Source organism: Martes martes (assembly GCF_963455335.1).
Source record: "Martes martes genome assembly, chromosome: 13".
NCBI classification, from domain to species: domain Eukaryota; kingdom Metazoa; phylum Chordata; class Mammalia; order Carnivora; family Mustelidae; genus Martes; species Martes martes.
The window spans coordinates 52,829,867-52,854,326 of NC_137901.1; the positions used below are offsets into that span (position 1 = coordinate 52,829,867).

The 24,460-nt window shown below is 41.5% G+C and overlaps 1 protein-coding gene across 19 annotated transcripts in view; it reads right to left on the reverse strand.

The window, feature by feature from the left end:
- DLGAP1 (DLG associated protein 1) overlaps positions 1-24,460 on the reverse strand; it is a gene marked incomplete at both ends in the record, with an annotated part of 314,492 nt that overhangs the window by 224,477 nt on the left and 65,555 nt on the right. For all 19 annotated transcript variants that reach the window (XM_080821309.1, XM_080821308.1, XM_080821297.1 and 16 more), the window contains one exon: positions 24,053-24,267. In XM_080821309.1, the coding sequence (XP_080677435.1) occupies positions 24,053-24,267 (215 nt within the window). The remainder of the gene's footprint in view (positions 1-24,052; positions 24,268-24,460) is intronic.

Below are 24,460 nucleotides of genomic sequence, written 5' to 3' on the forward strand. Positions count from 1 at the left end.
GTCACCATGAGGGTATCTGGCTGGGCTTCAGCATCTGTCACGGGGGGCTTGTAGATTTATGTACTTCTCAAGGAGGCCCCTGAACTTGCTTTCAGCGTGAGATAAATCACTGTCACTTTGTAGACAGGCACAGACAAACCGGGAAGCTACGTGTGCTTCATTAAAACAAAAGAACCAACCAGACTCCTACAGATGTGGTTTCTGACTCTTAGAAATGACAGAATCAATTAGTGCAGTTTCACCTCCATGGTCTGCCATGGGCATGGCCTTTGGGATGAGGCAATAAAGATCTGTCAACGATGACGATGTTTCTGGAGAACAGGTGGGGAATTGGTGGCAGCTCATCAGGATATGAAAAATGATATCCCTTGGAAAAGGAGGTATGGGCATTGTAATAATATACTGACAAGCACCTTATCTTCTAGCAACTTTGCAGGGCATGATGATAATTACTAATCAAAATTGGCTTGGTATAGCACAGTGGTACTTACTAGAAGTCAGCATAGATGGGAAAGCTGTGAAAAATAGCATTTTTCCCTCATAATTTTTTCATGCACATTTGTTACTACAACGGGCTCAGAAAACACAAAGTAGGTCATAGGAACAGTGGGCTCTGGACTCCTAACACTGGCTTGAATCCAGAGCTGTCAAATTTAGTCTGTGTTGCAGGATTCCACTTATTGAAACAAGATGATATATGTGTGTGCATATTTGTGTGTGAAGTGGGAGGTGGTGGTGGATATTGATAGAAACCTTCTTCATGCACAAACACACAGACTATTGACATAGGTGTCAATGATCATCATTATGTAATATCCTGTATTATACATAAATGGCCATGTATTTTATATGAATTAAAATCTATTTGCCAAGAAAGTATAACAATCTCAGCATCTTAAAGCCTATTGCTCAGGGTGAGCATTAAAATGAAGCACGATTAAAATGGAAAACAGGCAATTTATCATTTTTAATGGCAAAGCAATGTGTCAGTTCCTAACTGCTCCCACTTCCGCATGGAGGACCGTCTACCTTTAGCCAGCTAGAGCTCTAACTCAAGCCATACCACCGTGGCGGTGTCTTATCCAGGAGCCATGGCCCAGCTGCATGACGGGCTGGCCCGGGTACTCACAGGTCTGCAGAGGAGCAGTCTTCTTCCTGCCGCCAAGCGGGAAGCCTTAGGACATTAAGATGGGACATTCTTTTTATTTTTATTTTTTTAAGATTTTATTTATTTATTTGAGATGGACCACAAGTTGGGGGGAGGGGCAGAGGGAGAAGGAGAAGCAGACTCCTTGCTGAGCAGGGAGTCTGATGCAGGACTCCATCCTGGGATCCTGAGATCCTCACCTGAGCTGAAGGCAGATGCTTAACTGACTGAGCCACCCAGGTGTCCCTGTGATGGGACGCTCTGCCCTGGTGTCATACTGATCTCTGTGATGGAGATTTGATCCTCTCACCTCCCTCCTCTCAACCCCTTCCACCCTGGAAGTGGGACGCCGAGCTCTGTTACTCAGTTGCTGGCCCAGCCTCCATTGCAGACCCAAAGGAACAGGGTGATGCCACTGTCTTGACAGCATGTGTCCCCATGGCCCGCAGGGGCTCCTGCCACACCTTGGCATGCAGACTGGCTTCTGTGGGCACTGGTGGCAGCCCACATTGAGCCTGAGTTAGCGGAACTGCTAGGATAATTTCCTGGGTACAACTGATGCTCTTCCCAGGTCCTTTTGGCCCTGCCTGACCCCTTGGCCTCAGTTCCCAGGAAACCAACCACTGGGCCTGTGGACACTCAGTCTTCCTTACTGGGTGACTGGAGGGGCCAAATGTTGCAACTCAGAAGTGTGACCCATGGGGTGCCTGTGTGGCTGAGTCGGTTAAGGTCTGCCTTGGGCTCAGGTCATGATCTTAGGTCCTGGGATTGAGTCCTCACATCAGGCTCCGTGCTCAGTGGGGAGTCTGCTTCTCCCTCTTCCCACTCACTTGTGCTCTCTCTCTTGCTCTCTCTCTCTCAATTAAATAAAAAAAATCTTAAAAAAAAAAAAAAAGCATGGCCCAGTTAATACTCTGTGGAGCAAGTTTTGACTAATGAGAGACCAGAATTGGAAGGAACTAGCAGATACATTGCTCACTTTTCTCTCTCTGATGGACTGTTCCAGTATGACGGGGTTCCATATCTCCTCCCTAGAGATGTCCCAGGGAACCACGAAAACAGTTAGGTTTTCCCACAAAGCTCTGGCCAGCCTGAAACTGTCTCACCTTGTGTCTCAGCCTTCTTCCCAGCTTCATACCTCCCTCCCTCCATGGAGCATGTGGAAGCGTTACCTCAGGTTCCATTTCTGGGAGACTGGGTTGAGACAGACAATGTGATTTAGTCAGCAAGGCCTTGCAGAAGGAGCAGCTGACCCAGGCTTGGCTCGAAACATTTGGAATGTTTCTGATCCCTGCTGATCTCTGGGCGGGGGTGGAGGGGTGGTTCCAGCCTGTTTCACAAGTGTGGCCAAGTTGGTCATGGTAAAAATGGGCAGATTCTCAGATATGTTGGTAATTATTCTCCAAGGTCACGTTCTGTAGGGACTGGACTAAGGAGACTAAGGTTTTGGCTTGATATTTCTAATGTTGAGCAGCCCCAAACAGAATATGTCCCCTTAGGAGTGCTGAGCTGGTAGCATCCTTGTAGAGGTGCTTGACCTTGGGTTAGAGACTGAGCGCGGGAGGAGAGCAAGAAAAGGTGATGCACAGTCGTGATTTTGCACGAGGACCTATTTTGGAAGAAATTATTACAGTATTTATAATTTTCTTAAATGTCGGTTCATGTTTTTAAAAGTTGCTATGTTTTTCTTATATACTCTGTGGGCAATTTTATGAAAGAAAGGCATAAAGGAAGCCCCATTAAAACCCTATTTGGAAGGGCAACTGGGTGGCACAGTCAGTTAAGTGTTGGACTCTTGGTTTTCGGTCAGGTCATGATCTCGGGGTTGTGGGATCGAGCCCTGCATCAGGCTCTCACTCGGCGAGGAGTCTGCTTGAGGATTCTCTCTCTCTCCTTCTGCCTCTCCCTGCTGCACATACTCTCTCTCTCTCAAATAAATAAATAAATAAATAATCTATCTTTAAAACAAATTCCCTCTTTGGGGACTGTCCCCACTCTCTGCTAGCAGTGGGGATGTCTTTGGCTCTGCATGCCCCCTGTGGGCTTTGGGGAATCCCTGGTACTACAGGTAGGATACCCAATGGGAGGCACTCCTCATCCTCATCATCTCCCCTGGCCTAAGTCATGGCAAAGTGCAAGGCCTTTAACAAAGATGCCTGTTAAATGTCTTTTTGGATTTCTGATCGGCTTTATACACTTACTAGGCAGAAAGAAGCTCCTTCCATGCTTTCCTCCCACATCTGCTCCTCTCACCCTTGCCCCAACCCCCAAGGCCAGAACTTTGTCTTGGCTCTTTCTTCAGATCCCTCTCTGATCCCCACTGGTTCTGCCTTCAGAGGAGAGGCAGCGTCTGTCTGCTGTCTCCTGCTGCTGCCACCCATCCAAGCCCTAATGACCACCCCCCCTCTGGAATACTACCATCACTTTCCCCTTTTTCCATCCTTGGTCCCCTTTAGTTTCTTCTCAAAACAAACAAACAAACACACAGCCAGAGAAGTTCTCTAAAAAGGCCCTTCTCCTGCAAGCCTTCTAATATCTTCCCATCTCCCTCAATAAAGTCCAAAGTGCCATCCAGGCCTGTCATCAGTTTGGCTCCATTCCCTTTGGGACCTGTCACCCTGCTCTGGCCACAGAGGCCCTAGTGCTGTGCCTCAAACACACCACGGACTTTGCACCTACTACTGTCCCCTGCCTTAATCCTCCCTTGGACAGTGGCAGACCTTACTCCCAAATATCTCTTCTCAGTGTGGCCTTCCAGGGTCACTCTGTCTGAAAGGCACCTCCCCTGCTTAATTTTTTTCTTCCTAGCACTTATCCCCATCTGACCTGCCCTGTACTTACCTATGTTACTTATTTTTGTCTACCCTGCTAGAATACAAGCTCCACGGGTTACTTTCTGTGTTGCCTCCTGCAGTATCTGCAGTACCTAGAAGAGTGTCTGGTATCCAGCAAGTATTAAGTATTTGTTGAATAGATGAATAAATGAAAAAAGACATCCCACACATTTGAGTGTTTCACTCCTAACTGTATTTCTTCCTTTCTCTGCGGGTGTGAGTGGCTAGGTCCCAGGTGGTCTATTATTACTGCTTGCCCTCATGCCCGCCTCTCTCTGCTCCTCCTTTAATCCTTCTCTAACCGTGACAGCATGGGAGGCAGTTCAAGGACCCACAATAAGACAGGCCATAACATATAAATAGAGACTCCATGTAGTTGACAATTATTGTGATGTATGTCTGAAGCTCGTCTCAGCGATAGGCCCTGGTATGTTTTTTTCTGACTTCAGAACTCTCTGTTAAGAACTATGCTCCTAATACCTTACTGAACATGACTATGGTAGTGGGAATTGATGCCTGAAGAGGAGCCCACGAATAACCAACCCAGGATGTTCCCCGTTTGGCACTTCCACTATGTTTGAAGGTTTTGCTATTGTGAAGAGAGCTTCTCGCACTTGGGGATTTTGTGTGGGGCAGGAAAGGCTCACCTAGAACAATGGGGTGGGAGCCTCCACATGGGCTCACACATGGCCACAGAGGCATGCTTTGGCCGGCTGCCTCCTAGAGGGCAGATTGCAAAAGTTGGCAGGGATGCCACCTAATTATCAAGGTAGCTGCATATCTGGGAGCTACAGTCGAATGTATCCAGCAGCAGAGGAGGCTCTGCCAATTCTGAGCACACAGGATCTGGCTAATTTGATAACATATGGTGGAGAGAAAGTGCGTCACTAGTTTCCTCTCCCACCACGGCTGACTTCTGCAAAGTTGCTGTCTCTTTGGGTCCCACTGGGAGGCCTGTCTGTTCATTCCTTGTGATGGGATAACGTGTCTTGAAGAATACAGAATATCGTAGAGACTGTAGAACAATCTAGTGAAAACTTCTTTATTGGGTAGGAGGAAGTAACTTCAGCCAACTTCATTCCTCTTGAGTTACACACTTATTTCTGAATTGTCACCCTTAATGCTCTATGGATGTGTATAACTGGCCTGGGTCAGGAGGATCACCGAGCCACTTACAGAGTGTCCTAAGTGACGGGGAAGCTGGATGTCGTGAGAAGTTCAGGAGTCCCCAAATCCCTTGAAACAGAAAGGAATTTTCTTATTGGGGGCAAACTTAGATATCTTTAAAAAATATGTTCACCCTTATTTTTACCTCTCAGAGTTGCATGGCCTATTGATTGCAAATTACTCCAATGTAACACACACGTTCTCTTTGAATATACTAATCCAAACCTACAATCAAATTTATTATTCTTTCCTTATATGATCTCTTGAGGCATGTAGCAATGCTAAGAGGCTGAACAAGTGGAATGGGCAGGGATACGGGACTTGGTCAAGGATAGAGAGACCTCACCTGGTGATAAAGGGTTAACATGATTAAGGAGGTAATACTCCTGGACTATTGGGCTATTGCCACTTGCAGCTGGGTTTCCCCAACAACCTCAGGCAAATATCTTCACTGAGGTTGACTACTCATGTCCTTCCTTTGCATCTATCCTGGGTTCTAAGGTAGAGATTGAGAGAGGTAAGTTAATTTATGATTAAGATAGGCACAGCACTTAGAACTCTAGACTCAAGGTCATCTTGGGAACTTATTCATAGTGAAGATTTGGAGGAAACAATGCTTTTCTCTTCCTAAAAATGCTGTCTCTTACTTGTTTCTCATTGGCATTTAATATTTTAGAAAATATTCTGGCTGAAGAGTAAGAAGACCTGAGCTAAGTCACAGTTCTGCTCATGACCTGTAAGTGGTAGAGTGGATTCTCTTTGCAGAGAAGGGAGGCTTTTTAATGATCAAATGAGACCATAAATAACAAACTTTTAAAACTGTAGAAACTATGTAAAAATGAAATACTCTCATAGTTACTGCAAAAGAAAAATATTTCTAATAGTTACAACACTCCACTGAAAGGATTTAAGTAGTGTGTTTTCTTGAGGAGCCTAGAAGAGAGAAAATGTGACTGAGTGACAATCCATCCAGGAGATCCTGAGAGGAGACCAAAATTGGTCACTTGAGCTTGGTCCACGAACATGGTATGGACCTATTAGTCACAAGCTTTCAGCCACTAAGCTAAGAGCTAAAGTCACCTTAAAGATGGGAGTGGGTGTGTTCTCATCATGCTGTTCAAGCAAATTCTAGCCACAGGTGCCTTGTTGGTAAAAATAATCACCAGAATTCATTTTTAATAATTAAAAAATGCATTTCTCAGTACTGTTTCTTCTTCCAGTGGTGCAACAGTACAATTTCTTTAACTACTGTACTCAGAGGCAGATAATGAATTTACTTGACAGTATAGATCAGAGGATGAAAATATGAACAATAAAAGAAGAAAGAAAGGTGTTGTTGTTGTTGTTTTTTTAAACTATTTAAGGCTAGTGAGCATGGAAACAGGATATTAACATTTTTAGTGGTGGGTCAGGTAGGTTGTCCGGTACAATATCAGAGGGGTGACTTTTACCCAGGTTGGTCAAGTGAGTCAAGGAATCAATGCATCATCAGGTACTAAGCCAAAGGATCTGATCCACTGTAAGACCTACTCCTCAAATAGAGGTTTTCTGGAAACACAGGCAGAGATATTCATTTAGAACAATAAGTCAAACACTTAACTTCACCAAACCACAGATCAGTCTCCGCTACTTTTGCCAGTGAAGTCTTCCAACAAAAGAGATGCCTCAGTGAGAAGTGGGTAAAAAACAGAGAGAGGATTTCTAGGGAAGGCATATATGTTCTCAGCCATGAAGGTCTACATGGGGAGGGCTTGGTAGAAGCAGATTGATCCTTCAGCCAGGGAGTCTTCAGGTCAGTCAAGGAAGTACCTTACATTCGGAGCCCAAGACCAGGGACGTGCCTACAGGGATCAAAGGCCAAGGACAGATACAAAACAGAAGAAAAACAGAGTCCGGGACTGACTTGGGAAGGAGGAAGAATCTCACAGAGCCTGGCTGGGGTCTACATAATTGGCTTGGCCCATTGCACGTGTGTGAGTAACCTCGTCTCTAAATGTATCCGTTTTTATGGTTTTCCAACTGTCTTTTTTCTTCTCAGTTTGTTTATTTTTAAGTAAAATTTGTATCTTGTGCATTGGAAACTCTAAAGATATGCTTACTGACTAAAACATCTCAGATTAGGTGCTCAATATTTGTTAGCTCACTGAATTCTCACAATATTTATTTAGTTATAAAAAATCAGAACTATTTAAAAAATGAGAACCCTCCCCCCAAACCCCACATAGCAACAACAACAAAAGCTATGCCTTGAGAAGTTAAGTAACTTGTCTAAGATTGCGAAGTGGTAAAGTCCACATCTGTCCTCAGAGCTTCCTTTTCTTTTGTTTTCCAAAAAGATGTTTTTTATTTATTTGAGAGAGAGAGAGTGTGTGAGCACAAGAGAGCCCAGGCAGGGGGAGAAGCAGAGGGAGAGGGAGAAGCAGGCTGGGCAGGGAGCCCCAGGCAGGGCTCAATTCCAGAACCTCGAGATCATAACTTTAGCAGAAGGCAGACGCTTAACCGACAGAGCCACACAGGAGCCCCAAGGGATGCGTTTTCCTATGACTTTGGGCTGCCTCTGCACCAGCGCTCTGTGATCTGTCTAATGTGGTTGGTCAGTGCTTGGGGAATGGGCACTGTGATGATGGCAAAGGGAAGGAGGTGGGACATAGGGGTGGTGGCCAATCGACCTGTTCCTGCTGGGGTTTCTTCATTGCATTCCTCTGGTTCCTGAAATTATTCCGTCTCTTACAGTGTTGAGGGTGGCCAGCAGACTCAAATGGCGATGTTATATTTTCATTATTTTATCATGTCATTTAAAAAGTAGTGTGTTTCTTTTCTTTGAATAAAGGAGAACAGGGGTGCCTGGGTGGCTCAGTCAGTCATGATCTCAGGGTGATGAGATCAAGCGCCTCCCCCACCTCTCCCCTCAAGTTGGACTCTGTGCTCCTTGGGGAGTCTGCTTATCTCCCTCTCCCTTTTCCTCTGCCCCTCCCCCTGCTCTCTCTCAAATAAATAAATACGTCTTTAAAGAATAATAAAGGAGAACAAAAACCATTATTAATATATTTAAATTGCCATTTAGATTTAATGTAGTTACCACCAGGGTACAGGAAATGAACATGGGATCCAGACAGGCTCACCAAGCTGTTTTCCACAATGCTCAGCTCAGCTACTTAAAGTGTGGGTGGTTGCCATAGTAACTACTTAAATAAACTCAAGGATGGTCCAGGGGGGTCAGGCAGCATAGGCATGTAATGGATTTACCTTATTTTGGGAAATCAAAACAAAAGGAGAAAACCTAGATTTATTTTTCTCCCCAAGGGTCACTTTTCCTTCCTGCTAATACTAAGACTTTCCTTTACCTAAGATGATTGCTTTTTTGCTTGTGTGTGTGTGTGTGTGTGTGTGTGTGTGTGACAGCCTGAGAAAGAAGAATAAGAAGATTTTAATCTGTTTTCTAAACAGCTCAGTGGATCTCAAAATATTCAAAAAGGAAAATAAGCTGGAAATTTCTAGCTATTGATCAAATACCACCATGACTGTAAGTCACAAAAACAAAAAACAAACAAAAATTAACTGATTTTTACAATGGCCCCCTGGATTGTTTTTGCAGTGGTAAATTGTTTATCTTCACCTCCTGAGTGGCATAGTCTTAGAACCCAATCCTGCCTGCAAGGAATTGCAAAGGCACCTTTGTGATTATATTCTTTGATTTTGATGGCTGGGAACATTTCACTTTGCATCATGCTTTTTGTTTGTCTTCATTCTCTTCAAATGATCAAGTGCTTTGAGATCCTAAGCCTTCATGTTTATGGAAATTACTTTAAAATTCTTACTTATTCCTGCTCTCTTACCCAAGAGTTAGAATCTAATGATCATTTTGATATGTTGTAAATATCTCTTTTTCTTATAACTAAGCCTTTTTGCCTTCTTTGGCTTTGCATAAAGAATATTCTCCATGCTGGGTGTGATGCATAAACAATGAATTCTGGAACACTGAAAAGAAATTTAAAAAATAAATAAAAATTAAAAAAAACACTAAAAAAAATATTCTCCATGCAAAAAGGGAAGTAGTTGCCTAAGTTATTGTATACCCATACAATGGAATACTTTGCAGTTGTCAAAAATAATATCTTAAAAAACTAATCTACATGCATGTATATAAAACAATGTTTTCAGAAATAATTTTAAGCAAAAAGGGCAAATTGCAGAACCATGCATATCAAGAAACTATGGACATATGTTTATATAATGTCTGCATAGAATGTTTCTAAAAGGATGCACAAAAATTGGTTAAAATTCTTACCTCTAAGAGGTAAAAAGGGATGGAGAGGAAGGAAGACTTTTACATATTATTAGAATACTCATTGGTGCTGTTGAAATTCTTATGAGCATTTTTATAATAATAAAAATGGAAATCATTTCATTACTCCTAAACAGAAAAGAGATGTGTGTAGGTGTAAAATCTGTTGTGGTGTAGAGTATTGCCACAACATACAAGGGAAAGCGACAAGGGACATGACCCATTCTTGGTTGGCTTTTGATTTTTAGTATCTTTATCTGTGTAATTGTGCATAGCAGGCGTTTCTGGTATTATACTTCTAGGGTTTCTTCATGCCTGGATCTCTGCAACTTTCCTTGGGCTCATTTACTTGATTTCACACTGTCTGCCTGTGTCTCTCACATCCAGAGGCAGTGTAGAATAGTGGTTAGTGGTGTGGACTCTGGATTTAAATCCTGACTATGGATGTCTAGCTCTGTGATGCTTTGGCAAGTCCGTTCACCTCCTGTGTCTCAGTTTCCTCATTGTATAATTCAGGGTGATAATAATTCCTGTCTTGAGGAATTAGAATTAGAATTAGGAATTAGAGTTACTTTATGTACTGGTGTTGCTGTTAGTTGGTGTTAGTCATTATCCTTTGAGGTGACTCTTGTTGTTAAAATTAGCTATACAGTAATGAAAGGAAGAAACAAAAAGAAAAAAAATAAGAGAGAAAAGCAAAAGACAGGGGGTAAAAATCAGCCATAAAGTCTCTTCACAGGGAGAACGACTACTGAGATGTTAGAAAACATCCTTCCAGATGTAGATCCCCATATAAATAACGTAGAACATTCATCTAGATGGGAGAAAATTTCTGCTGTAATTGACTTTTTTAAATTCCACGCCATGTAGGCCATTGTTCTAAAACAACACTGACATTATTTTCTTCCTCTGTCATCAACGATTCTCTATCACTAACTGGATTCAAGCAAAACGAGTTCTCTAAATTAAGGATCTTGCTTGTAAAAGTCTTCACTGTCTCTCTCCTAAGATAGCTTCCCAGTTTTAAATACCCCTTATCCTGCGTCAGTCAGCTTGCTTCCTTTATATTCAGACATATTCTCTCTCCCCAGTCTCTTATCTGTGGGTAATTATTTAAATTCCAGGCTGGATCCTTTCTCTTTCATGAAGCTATCCCTTGCTGTTTCTATCATAATAACTTTCTATTTTCTTTTTTTAAAAGAGTTTATTTATTTACTTGAGAGGGAGAGACAGAGAGAGATGGTGAGAGAGGGAACACAAGCAGGGGGAGTGGGAGAGAGAGAAGCAGGCTTCCTGCCAAGCAGAGAGCCCCATGCAGGGCTCGATCCCAGGACCCTGGGATCATGACCTGAGCCAAAGGCAGATACTTAATGACTGAGTCACCCAGGCACCTCAACTTTATATTTTCTGAACAATTACAGCACTTTTAGTCTGAGGCAACATGCATAATGTTATTTTGAAACTTACAAATAATTATACAAAATTGTTTTCTTCATTTTGGTGGCACTTAAACACATATGTGTAGTTGAGGCAGAGCCTTATCTTTCTCTTGTCTCCCTCAGGGAATGTAGCAGCCCAAAAACTTTGATTTCTCTGGAAAGAATTCTTAGTTGTAAGTGAGAAGACTTGGATCCTAAAATTTGTCAAGTAGTTTAAGCAAGTCCTTGCTCTTCTCTGGGCCTCCACTTCCTCATTTGTAATATAACTGGGTTGGAATGATCTCCGAGGTTCCTCTTGGTTTTGCTCTTAAGATTTACCTTTTATCCTTTTTCTGAAGGATGGTTACATGAAGATACTGTGCAGTGGTATATAGGTAAATGCTTAAAAACTGGCTCTCTGGGAAGAAAAAAAAAAAATCTCTGATTTGTAGGGTCTGTTGATTTCTGTGGTGTAAACAGTCCCATCATGGCCAATGGCCAGTTACCAGGGTAAGAAGGGCGAGTTGGATTTGAGGAGAGGTGCACACCACTGGCTCTCACTGGCAGACTGGACCAGCCAACATTGCCGAGTGGTTTCTTTCAATGATGACAGGCGCAGAATGTGGCCATTTTATTCTATTTTACTTTATTTTATTTATTTTTGGTCTTTTAGTGTGGCTATTTTAATTCTCAGCTTCTCCTACTCCGAAACCCTGACATTATCTTTCTTTGCTAGGTGAAAGGAAGCAGGCGAAACAACACAAGAAAGTGGTTCTTTCTTGGCTATTTAATTTCGGGCTCTCCGGACATGAGCTCTAGGATCAGCCCAGTGTCCTCAGGATCCCAAACCCACAGTACAGCATCCACTTCTCTTAAGATTTGGCCCAGGGATGATGCTACTGAGGTGGTGGCAATTTCATATGCAGGTGGTAACCTGGATCTATGCCTAGAGCTCTCAGCTCTGCTTCTTCTGGGAAAGAGAAGTGGTCCAAAGAACTAAAAGAAGTTTCTGAGCTGGAAGCTCGGAACAATGTCCAGATGGTGAAGATAGTCTTACTTGGGGAAAGTTCCCAGAGTTCCACGAGGCAGTGGAAGGATGAAAGTTAGAGTGGAAAGCAGATGGCTGGAGCCTAAGACCCAAGACCAAGCAAGCTGGGCTCTACCTCCTGAGGCTCATAATCACGTGGAGCCCTTGGTTTATTGTTTAAGTGTTGGTAAAAATCAATTCTAAATTCCTTCTGCGACCATTGGGAGGATCAAATGAAATAGACTGAAAACACTTGATAAATTATTATGTGTAATTTTAGCTTGTAAAGTAGGCTTGAAAGAAAATTAAACTATTACTTGTTATCAGGCTAGATGATCAAATGTATTTCTTCCTCAGTGGTTTATTTGAGTAGCAAATCAATTTGAAAGAATGCTAAGCAGTTAATGTGATCATTGCAGAGAATCCTTCTCGAACTCTAAAAGGACTAGTTAATGTTGGTCTTAGGCCTCTCCCCTCCTCCTAAGAGAACTAGAATGAACAGGGATTCCCCAGATGAACTAACAGAAATATGCTAATGGGCAGAGGGGATGACAATACTCGGGCTGGCTGCATAGATATTTTTAACATGCTAATGTGTACCTGCCAGACTGAGCTCCCAGCCTCCAGGTGGGCTGGTGATGCTAAGAAGGGTTGAGAAGGAACAGGGAGCTTTGCAGAAAACCACAGATTCAGAAGCATGGGGAGGGTAAAGAGTCTGAGCAAGCACAGACACAGCCAAACAGTGGCGGGCAGATATTAGATGGAAGTTCAACTCAACAACTATGGGTTAGAGCTACTCTGCAAAGCTGCTGTTTAAGCCACCCGAGGCATATAGGGATTGTTTAGTAGTAAGTTAGCATTCATCTAGACTCCTTGGGGTTGACCCTGTGCCTGGTGCTTTGCAAACACTACTTCAGACAGCATTTGAATGTGGGGACAGAGAAAATAGAAGCATATGTAAGAAAGCTACAGCTACCTTGAGAAACGTTTGAAGACAGTGCACAGGGAATTCTTAGGAGGAAGAAATAATAGCCAACAGGGAGAGGTTACATTTGAGAGGAAGATGGAAAAGAATGCAGAGTTTTTCTCCTACTCTTGAGGCACAGAATGGCTAAATGGTTTTTCCCACAGTAGCACATCTAGGGGTGACAGACCTATGATTAGGAGCCCGGGTAATCTCCTCTCAGAGCCTGCGCTCTTTAGCAATATGCTGTATGCGGTAGTTAGTCTTAATTGAACGAGCAGATGAAGAGGAGATGGCTTTCCTGGGGGATAGGGTGGGGAACCATGTAAACAAAGACCATGAGATACCATTACTGCTGTTCACCAAATATACCCAGCTCTCCATTTTCTGGGCACATAGTAGTATTGCACTTCTCTGCCTCTCTGAAATTAGTGTGGTCATGTGGATGGTTTTAGCAATGAAATGTGAGCAACGTGAGGAAATGACACGCATCATTTCCAGGAAACAGTGCTCAATTCACCACATTCCCTTTTTCTGATTTGGTGACCACGGACACACCTGTTGAGATATACTCTCTGTCTTCCTGGGTGTCTGAGTGACTGCAACGGTCAGAGTCTCCTGACAATTCGCAATGGACACATATTGTGAGCAAGGAATAAGCTCTTGAGATTTGGGGGTTGTTGATCAACAGAGCATACTCTAGTCTAGCCTAACTAGTACATAAATTAGTACCAGAAATGGGGTACTCATGGAATTACAACAACAAAATACCCTAAAATATATGGGTATAGCTTCAGAAATTGGTAGCAAATAGCAAGGCAATTATTAGAGGCTGGAAACATACTGATCTAGGTTATGCAGTGGTGAATCATTTGGTAAACAGTTACTCTCAGCAACTTGGAAGGTAGATGATGTAATAAGCAAACTGATAACTCTAGGGGAGGTAGTTGTAAAACACAATGTTAATGGCATGTGTTGGTTGCTGTTGACAGCCTTCAACAAGGTATTATACAGTTTGAAATAAATTCAGAAAAAAAATGGTTAGATTGTAAATAGCAAAAAAGGGGAGTAAGGGGAGGCTAGACAATTGAAGACTTGAAGGATTTGGAAGAAGCAACTGATTTCAACCCAGTTTGTAAAAGGTAAACCCAAGAATGTGTTTTGAGTGATGAAGGTATGATGAAAACTAGTGCTGGTGGCAAGGTTCAAGTCAAGGATATGACTGTCTCACACTATTGTTCAAATAGGTTACCTGAATGGAGTCAGATAATTTAGAACGAAGATGCAATTAGATGAATACCTTGATTAGACAAAATGATTCAGAGGGAAGCAGCTGATACATTGATGAGTATCTTAGAGGTATGGGGCTGGGAGGGTAAACAAATAGAGCAAAGACGATCATTGTCTCTGGGAGGGTTCTATGAGTGTGCTGAATTTTAAAGGGAACTCATCAGAATTCATAGGTAAGAAGCTACAGTTGTGAGAGAGCCATACTGCTAGAAGAACCAAAAGGCTAAATTAAAAGGTGGAGTAACAAAAGGAGTCCTAAAATGTCTCCTGGGGTCCAAGGAGCGCACTTTTCCAGATGTGTACTTTGGCTGTCGTCAAGGAGAATAATAGAAATTGAAGACTTTTCCAGAGCAGGGAGCTAGGAGACAGAACAGCGTAAGGAAGTTGCTCCTAGAGAGCAGAATGGTACCCTAATCAAGAAACATCTTCTCTAATGGGATTGCAAAATTGCTATGGACCAATGACTACTGTTGCCTCCCATCTTCTTCTTTTTGAATGGAAGTCCTTATTGTGGATGTTTTGTCCTTGTACCACTGTGATAAATGGGTATGTAGGGGGCAGGTCATTTTCTGTTAGAGTCTGATAGTCTCCAGGTGTAAAGGAGCTACATCTGAACCAGATGTAGATATGACTATGTATTATTCTCTGCTCTATGGATTATCATTCATCTCCCACAGATCATAAATTTTGAGGTTTAGGATAGGACTGGGATTTGGGTTTTCTCCCTTTGATGGTGGCAAGAATATAATTTGTCTGCAGGAGAAGGAGAGAGCCAAATATTTGGTCTCAGAAGGGTAGACTTCAGTAGTCATTAGTGCTGCTTGTGAAATACTGTTTCATGTGTCCCTGTTCTGGGCACATGGTAAGATTGCCTTCTCTGCCCTCTTTGAAAATAGACATTGCCATGCCACTAGCTTTTGCCTGTGAAACGGGAATGAAGGTGATTTGTCTCACTTGAGGATGGCAGCATTAAGATGCTGCTTGTCCTGCCTTTATGACTTTGGAAATCTTTCCAGACTTGGTCCCTGACTGATCAGTGGCCAGAGCTCCACATTGACCCAAGATGGACATGTAGCATGAGCAAGAAATACATTTTTGTTGTTGGAAGCCTCTGTGATTTAGGAGCTGTTTTTCACTCCTAGTGTAATCTAACCTATCCTGACCAGCATGGGTCTGAAGCCATCACAGTAGATCCTAAGATCAATTAGTAGCTCAGTTTGATCAAAGCATAGACTATGTGTAAGGGAACAGCAGAAAAGAAGACCTCCAACAAGAATGGAGCCTTACTGGGACACTGAATGTTGTTGGGGACTATGTTCAGACACACAGTCAGATTCAGAGATGATGTCTCAGTAACCAGGTAGAAAGTCTATGGAAGAAAAAAAAAAGGAAGAAAAAAAAAAAAAGAAAGTCTATGGAAGGAGTTATTACAGAGACAGCAGGTTGCAGCAAGAGAGATTGGTCCTTGTCATCATTCAGATGAGGCGTGAAGCCCTAAAGCCTGAAGAGGTGAGAGTTTGAGCTGAAGTGTTTCAAGACTGAATTTAGGAAAATGGTAATTCGGGTGATAGAGGGGAAGAGTCAGGAAGAGCAGTGATATTCTCAGGGAGTAATGGGTGCCTAGAAATCTCATCTTCCTGCATGTTTCACTTAAACATGCAGGATGAATGTACATGATAAGAAAACATGGTGCTGGTCTTCAGCTGAAATCTTAGACCCCATAGGTCGGGAAAATCTCACACAGAGATTCTGTTCAACTCCACCCAAGCCACACAGCAGAATTATCAAAGCTCTCACAGAGGCACAATCCAGGTTGTTTTCAAAAGTTCCTGGAAAAAATTCTCTCCAAATTCCCAAATTAATTTACTGCATAATTAATAACTTAGTGATTAGAAATTTCTCCTTACAGCTGATCTAAATCCTTGGGTGGTAGTTTTTATCTCATTTCCTCTTATTTATATATAAGAATGTCAGTGGTTTTGCTATAAGAGTTTTCTGTAAAGGTACATTTGTTTAGGATTCATACACAGCCTGCCTCCAAGAAGGATTAGAGGCAGCTCCTAATGGGTCTGCTTAGGCTTCCTTTAAAGTAGCTTTTCTCTTTCCTTCTGAGGGGCACAGGGAGGATTGCTTTAATGATATAAAATGAAAACAAAACTAATAACATGGACTATGCTGACAATAGTAATTTGCAGTGAAAAAAAAAAAAAAAGAAAAAGAAATCACTGTCCCCATAGCAAGTAAAGTGGATTTTTTCTGACCAGAAAAAAATTCTGGACAAAATAATAAACTTTAATACCTTCAGCCTCTGAATTTTAAGTTTACTTCTTCTCTGTAGTGCCTTCTTCCACCATTCTTAAATTTTAGAGCACATCTCTATACTCTAGAGTATCTTTTAGGGTATATTTATATCTCTAAAAATATATATATTTCTATATAAATATATGGAAATATAATATGTCGATATATAAATATATGCCTATATAAAATCTATTTATATATAATACAGATATAAAAATAATATCTGTCTATATAAAAACATATCTATAGCTATATCTATTTTCCACTTGACTGTGGAAAACCAGATTTTAACAAAGCATTTAATAAATTTACTCAAACCAAGTACAAATGTCTTCCACAGTACTTCAGTATTAAAGGTAATGAATAAATGAGTGAGTGTTTACATGAATACCATTTCTGATTACAATCAGGATGTTCTCTGTTACCTGGTTATCTACACTTCATTTTTTTATTTTTTTATTTTTTAAGATTTTTTATTTATTTCACAGAGAGAGAGAGAGAGAGAGATCGCAAGTAGGCAGAGAGGCAGGCAGAGAGAGAGGGGGAAGCAGCCTCCCTGCTGAGCAGAGAGCCCGATGTGGGGCTCGATCCCAGGACACTGGGATCATGACCTGAGTCGAAGGCAGAGGCTTTAACCCAGTGAGCTAGCCAGGTGCCCCCGGTTATCTGCACTTTAATAGTGAATGTAGATATTAAATTGAAGGGATGGTAGCCAGTAGACAAGCAACATAAAGTTATTTTAAAGCTTCCTGCAAACACAAGTCTTCCTGGCAGGCCAGTGGGTAGCATTTTTGATCAGTATCACCTGAGGGGACTGGGGAGTCTTCATTTCCAGAACTTTCTTTGGGGGTTTTCCCCTGCTCACATTTCTCCAGTCTTTGGGGAGTTGCTGGGTCCTGAGAAGATGGTTCAGGTTATATACCATATAGTCATGGAACAGATATAGGGACAGGGTTTGTTATTACTTAGTCCCATAGTCCAGAAGGAGCTGGACCCAGGCTTCTAAGAGCCTATCACTTCTCCCTGTAACCTCCATCAGCCAATGCCTCCTTTATCTCTGATCCATTGGTCTTTTGGTCCTTCGTTCTTTCACCCCAGGGCAAGCCCGGATCAGAATGTTTTCAAAGCCCTTGGTGTTCGAGCTGCCTGTGAGCCTGCAGGACCTTCAGGGCCAGGATGTACCACTGCAGCCTCTGACACCACGCCCCTGCCTCCGCCATCTAATCTGCTTTCTCAGCTCTTTTCCTGGGTGCCGCTTCTCAAATGTCCATATCCGGGAGACCTTCCTTTTCTCCCCTGTGCTGAGCCCTCTGATGTACCTCCTCTCTGCAGTCTGGGGAAACCCATCATGCCATGTTTCAACTTCTTATCCTTTCTGCTTTCAATGCCTGGCCTCCAATCTTACTTTTGATGGTTAGTTGACATATAACCTTGGACAAGTTATTTAATCTCCCTGAGACGTAGATTCTTCATTTGTAAAGTGGGGAAAATCTCATTTTTAGAGTTATGGTGATTAAAAAAAAAAAAAAGGAATGTAGAGCCCTTAGCACTCAGGCATTTAGAACATTAAAACTTAAATCTCTCTTCAGTGTTTTAAAATCTCCTTCCTTTCTCTAAAATGTGTTAGAATTTCTCTTCATTCTTTCACCTCCCTCACAGAGACACAAGACACAAGTTCTTTCCTCTGGGGTCATGATCCTTGTAGGGACAGGCCAATCTATGCAAGTTTCCTTCCCAAAGAGGCTTTTCTATAAGCAATTATATCACAAGAGACCAGGATATGGTACAGACTACAGTGCTCACACACGCCCATCTCATTTGGAGGAGGGCATTCATACCCCAAAGAGGAATTGGTTTTTCTTAAGCTGGGAATGGTGATCTGAGCTGAATATAATGGCAATTTCTTGTACCAGTTACTGTTTGTTTTGTTTTTCAATGAGGCTTATTTCTAGCAAGGGGTTGAAACATATTTAGATAATTTCTCTATGAGCAAGTGAATGAGTTTTAGTTTCGAATGTTTTCCATTTCTTTTAATTTTGGAAGCTGGGGGTGGGGAGTTGTGAAGATAGAATGTAATAGAACAAAGTACTGTGGTGGGGAAAGGATGGGAACCTATCTTGAGCTTATATCGCTGAATTATAGTCACAATATTGTGGTGTCAGGTTGTGTTATTCTGTTTTTTCTTCCACTGTAAAGAGCATCTGCTGTTATATGTAAAATTATACAGAGGGTCAGGTAGGAGAGGAATGTCAAAGCATTTGGGGAAAATAGACAACAAAGGAAAACAGAGACATTTTCATACCACTTAGGACAAAGATGGGATGATATATATGGGTGTGTTCTTAAACATGGTTTATATCCTTAGGAAAAAAATATCAATGTTCTCATGTTCATATATCCCGGTTCCCCTTTTTCTGGGGAGAGATGGAACTGAGGAACTATAGGTGGGCAGGAGGAGCCTGTGGAATGTGGGGAACCGGCAGAGGACACAATGTGTCTAGAGAGAAGAAAGGGAACAAGAAGTTTATACAAAGATAACCAAAAACAGAGACTCTATCAAGAAGCTTGTTTTGGGTTCCTAATAAAAAATGGATTCATTCTTAAATTTCCAGAATTAAAGTTGTAGGAGAATACCCCATCTATCTCTTCTCAAATTATTTTATTTACCAATACTGCTCCTTTTGTCTTTAAACTGCGAACTCCCAGATCTTCTGTGCCTCATCCTTACAATGACATACTGTAGTGCTGAAAGTTCTCTCAGAGACCATGTGGATGGGAGACAATACCCGGTGGCATCACCAGTCAGTGAGAAGTGAGGGCTGGAGAATTGTGTTGAGAAGTGTTCTGAAACCAGATCTGTGTTCAGTGGGAAGGGTACTGGCATCCTTAATTAATGCAGGGATTGGCTGATGCTGTCTGCCACAGGCCTAGAAGTTAGGGGGTGGTGGTGGGAGGTTTTATGATGGGAGTTGTCTCAGTGCTACCATCCATGCTAAGAGCCTAAGCCTCTCATTTAGTTTAGGTGTGTGTTGGGGGTAGGGCTGAGAGACATTAAGCCAGTTGCCAACGTCACACAGCTATTCACTATTCCACAATTTATGTAAAAAAAAAAAAAAAAAGAAAAAAGAAAAAAGAAAAGTGTTCAGGATCAGGAAAAGAATGAAGATTAAGAGGATTAGCCATCCTGAAAACAGAAAACTATCTAACTTCAAGACATTTAGGACTGAATGTGAACCTTCTTGAAACCTTTTGTTAGATAGTTTATCAAAATTGCTAGAGCTCCGTCTAACTTGTCACCCCCAAAGCCAAACATGCATAGCAACCTGGGGCCCTCCTTGCCAATTCCAGAGGCCTTTCAAAGTCTATAATGTTAGAGACTATTTCTTCCAGGAGGAAGTTTTTCTTAGTGCTTGGATGAAGGGATAAAGATGTATGAAGAAATTTTAAAGTGATATTTGCCTAGGATTAATGGATAGTTGAAATTAACTTTAGAATCTTTTAAATGCCAGCTCACTTTTTAAAAAGTGCTTTCTGCAGAATATTGGGAGGGAAAAGTCCAAGATGGGATTTGGTTTTAGCTAATCAGGGTTGCAGGTGGTAGTCTCAATGCTAGAATAAATAGCAAACCATAACAAATCCAACTAAGGCTTAAATTAATCAGAGCCAAGGTGTGGAGAGGTTTAGGGGAATTCTGGCCCCCAAATCTCTCCTTGACTTGCCTGAGAATTTACTATTAAGCATCTAGAAGTTATTATTTGAAAATACTAATATTCTTGGGTGATAATTCATTTCAAGTTCATTGTTAGCTAATACCAAAGGAAGAAAGCAAAGCTAGTGGTGAGGTGAAAGGATTGGTTACCAGCTGTGAAGGGAAACAAGGAAATGAAAGATATAATGGTTCTCAGTGAGTAGCTACAGGAATTTTGTTGCCCAAAGATGGAGTTCACTGTCTGAAGCCTGCTCATGACTCTAGAATGTTTGACCTTAGGACATAATAAATAAATTATGTAAGTGACGTAAATAAACCCTCAAGATGCCTTTATAAAAATAGAAAAGAGAAAAACAAGGTAAGAAAGTACAGGAGCGCTTTCTCTCCAGCATTTCTGACAGAAGATAGGAGTTGAAAACCTCAAACAAAATGTTGCCCCAATCTCACTTGGCTAATTTTAGTTACCTTAGTTCATGGCTATGATTCATCCCTAAAGCTGTGAATTGCTGAGGAGGAAGGAGGAAAAAAAAATTGACTTAAATGTCAAAGAAGTAAGAACAAAAATATAGTTTTCTTTTTTGGGGAACTAGAATTCCAGGATATGGGTTCTTTCTTTTTTCTCATGAAGGACTGAATGCTTCAAACTTCTAGAGAAATAATGGTCTTGAGTCAAAACATCATTAAGGAACAAAAGACAGCAGTGATTATAAGTCATGTCACGTTTGAATTTTTTGCCTCCATAGTATATTTCCCTTGTCTTCTTACGTACCTCCTTAAATACCATTAAACTAGAACTCACTAGGAATCATCTGTAGTTGAGTGTGATGGAAGCGTAATAGGTAGACTGTAGAGAGGAATGGAATCCCTAAACCAGGTCAAGGAGGAATGAATGGAGACCAACAAAACTCTGGGAAATAAGCCTGGGGAATAGGATGGTAGCAGAGAGAATAAAGGCATATTTGAATGACGGTCAGATGTTGTCTTGTTTGCTGAAGAATAGAGATGGTTTGGTGAAATTCCTTCTTGAATAAGGAAAAATGTTTCTCAATTTATAGGGATCCGCCAGTAAAGTGGTTGCCATTTTGAATTTCCATAGGTTTGGAGGAAGAAAATAGTCACTAACTCAACTCAGCTCAATGACTATTTCCAGTGTCTGAAGTAACTGGCCTTCTCTACCAACAGCTTGGCCATTATCTGTGTTTGTCTTTTTCTTAAAACTCTTAAAAACTGTGGTCTTAAAACTTTGGAGCAAAGAAATATATGATGGTTGTAAAAATAGGGCCTGGGCTTGAAAGGAAGATAATACTATGTAGGAAGCAAAATGAAAAAGAAAGAGTTCTAATGACTTCAGAGCAATCACCTACAGGCCTGAAGCTGTGAGGAGAGTAGCCCAAGGCATAATTGTGAGAGGTGACTTCTGCACCAACCCCAGTCTTCAGCATTGTCAGAGCACTCCCCTCAGCTTCCTTGTGCTCCACTACTTTCTGTTCTCCTCATACCTGGGTATTACCGTGAGCAGCGGCAATCCCTGTGCCTCATCACCTGAGACCTAACATGTCATGCAGCTGATGTGACAAATGCATCTTGATAGATCAACTAACAGGATACAAAAGTGGCGGAAGGGACTCTGAAGTTTTCAGAGTCCCACTGCTTGCTGAGGAACTGAGCTCTTGAAGGTCTAAATGACTTTCTTGCCCAAACCATTCCCTCTTTTGCTTCTTCTGGAGGATGTTAATTAACACCATGGCTGTGTCTGCCTATTATTGTCTCTAGTGGAGAGATATTTTAAAGTCCATAGATGATGTTTGCCAGAAGTTATCCTTGGCCACCCTCATTTTAAACCACCTTGGCAGACTGCCTTTATTACAAATCCAGTTTTTAAAAAAAATTTTTTTTTCAGACTGGATATATATTTAATTTTCTGAGCCTCTGTGAAGTGTGCCAAAGTACAACAAAAACCTATTTCTATTTTTCATATCCTTGATCTACTTTGACCTTGTGTGGCAGTGTTATGGGTTGACTTACATTCCCCACATAGATCAAAGTCCTAACTCCTAGTACCTGTAAACATGACCTTACTTGGGGTTTGCTGATTTAATCAAGTTAAGATGAGGTCATTAGGGAGGGTTCTAATCCAATATGAGTGGTGTCATAAGACAGCTGTGGGAAGACCCAGAAGGGAGAAGGCCATGTGATGACAGAGGCAGAGACTGAAGTACAGCAACTGGAAGCCAAAGAACGCCAAGGATTGCCAGCCACAACCAGAAGCTGGGAAGAGGCCAGGAAGGATTGTCCTTACCAAGTTTCTCAAGGATAGCAGCCCAGCTCATACCTGGATGTCAGACTTCTAGCTTCCAGAACTGTGACATTACAAGTGTGTGTTGTTTCAAGCCACTCAGTTTGTGGGACTTTGGGATGCAGCCCTAGAAAACCAATACCTGCAGTAATCAAGGCAAAGAGAAAGGGCAACTGGAAGCTGAAGGAAAGAAAGAAGAGCTACTTCGTTGGGTTGGTTCATTAATGCCATTGGTAGTAATTTTTTATTGAAATGATCTGGAGAGGTTCCACTGCTACCTTGAAAAAAAAAATTCGTGAGGGGACTCCCTTTGTCCACTTATTTAAGATGTAGTGCATTTTGCTATTTAAATGTTTTCATCATGAAAGAGTACACGGTTTTTCAGTGTTCTCTGTGAATAATCTAGTTTATTTTCCTTAGCCTGACATCTTTGGCCTTTTTCTATTTATTTTGTCTTTTAATATTTTATTTTATAGCACAATATGACTGCATGAATGGTAGTATGTATTCCCTCAAAATATAGGAAAAGGCACTAAAAAATACAAATTATTCATACTTTTCAAATGATGATCCAAGCCCTGATATATTCCAAGGTTCTGATTTACTCTCCATACATAATATTAAAATTTAATCAGGTCTTGTTTAAAATAATCAATTTCAGTAGTTTCTTCTGTAGTGATGTTTTTCAATTTACAAATAGCACAAATGGAAGTGAGGACTACTTATAACTGTATTTTTCAAAACCAAAAATAATTTTTTAAAAGATTTTATTCTTAAGTAACCTCCACACCAAATGTGAGGCTCAGATTTATAACCTTGAGATTAAGAGTCACATGTTCTGGGGCGTCTGGGTGAATCAGTGGGTTAAAGCCTCTGCTTTCAGCTCAGGTCATGGTCTCAGGGTCCTGGGATCGAGTCCCGCATCGGGCTCTCTGCTCAGCAGGGAGCCTGCTTCCTCCTCTCTCACTGCCTGCCTCTCCACCTACTTGTGATCTCTCTCTCTGTCAAATAAATAAATAAAATCTTAAAAAAAAAAAAAAGCCACATGCTCCACTGACTGAGCCAGCCAGGAGACCCCCAAAAACCATTTTCAAGGTCTTAAAAATTCTATGTATTTAGCGTCCAAATTAAAAACCTGTATCAAGAACCTTCACATATGACTCAATTTTTAAGCATAGCCACTTTCTACAAGTCTCTCCAAGATCACCTGCCCTATTATATTACTCAATTATCTGAAAAACTCAAGGGTCTTAGAAGGAAGCGTTGCCCTGAAGATTTAGTGGTTAAGGAAACATCTGAGAGTTGAAAGACATGGATCTTTTCATTGACCAGAAGTCTTAATTCATTTCAAAAGCCATTCTGGATCATTTCAAACTCTTCTTCTTGGGTTTTGGAGTTTGGTTTATGATTTCTGCAGAACGCACCTGGATGCCCGTGTCTTTGAGGCACTGGATACACATGTCAGACCCCAGGCCAAAATCAACAGGCCATTCAGTACGTTGCACTGCTCCATCTGTAGGGTGTACTCTGCCCTGATTACTCTAGGAGTCATACCATCTGCTTCTAGGTGCTAAAGTAAGGAGCTGCTGGAAGTAGAACATTGGAAACACTTACTTGAGTGTGGTGAGTTCTGTAAGGGATGGCTGAGTAGCCTTGAGATAGCTTTCTCTTCGTGCAGCAACTTTGGGAGAAGGCTTGGGACTTGTGTCAGAGTCACCACTGTCTTCATCCCCCATGGCCTTGATGTAGCTGCCACTCCGCATTCTTCGGCATGGAATTTCGTCGTCTTTACCTCGAGGGGTGTACCCTGTCCAGTCATCCTGAGGAACCTATTCACATGGAAAAAAGATAATTCATTTTTAATAAAATCCTATACTTTCCTTTCCTTTTGTTCTTTTTTTGGTTGACCCTGAATATGGGTAATATAGATAAATTATCTAAAACTTCAGAGATTCATTTCTCAATAATGGTGTTTTACTGTAATTGGTTTAAAAACATTTTAATCCATGAAAATCCATGTCC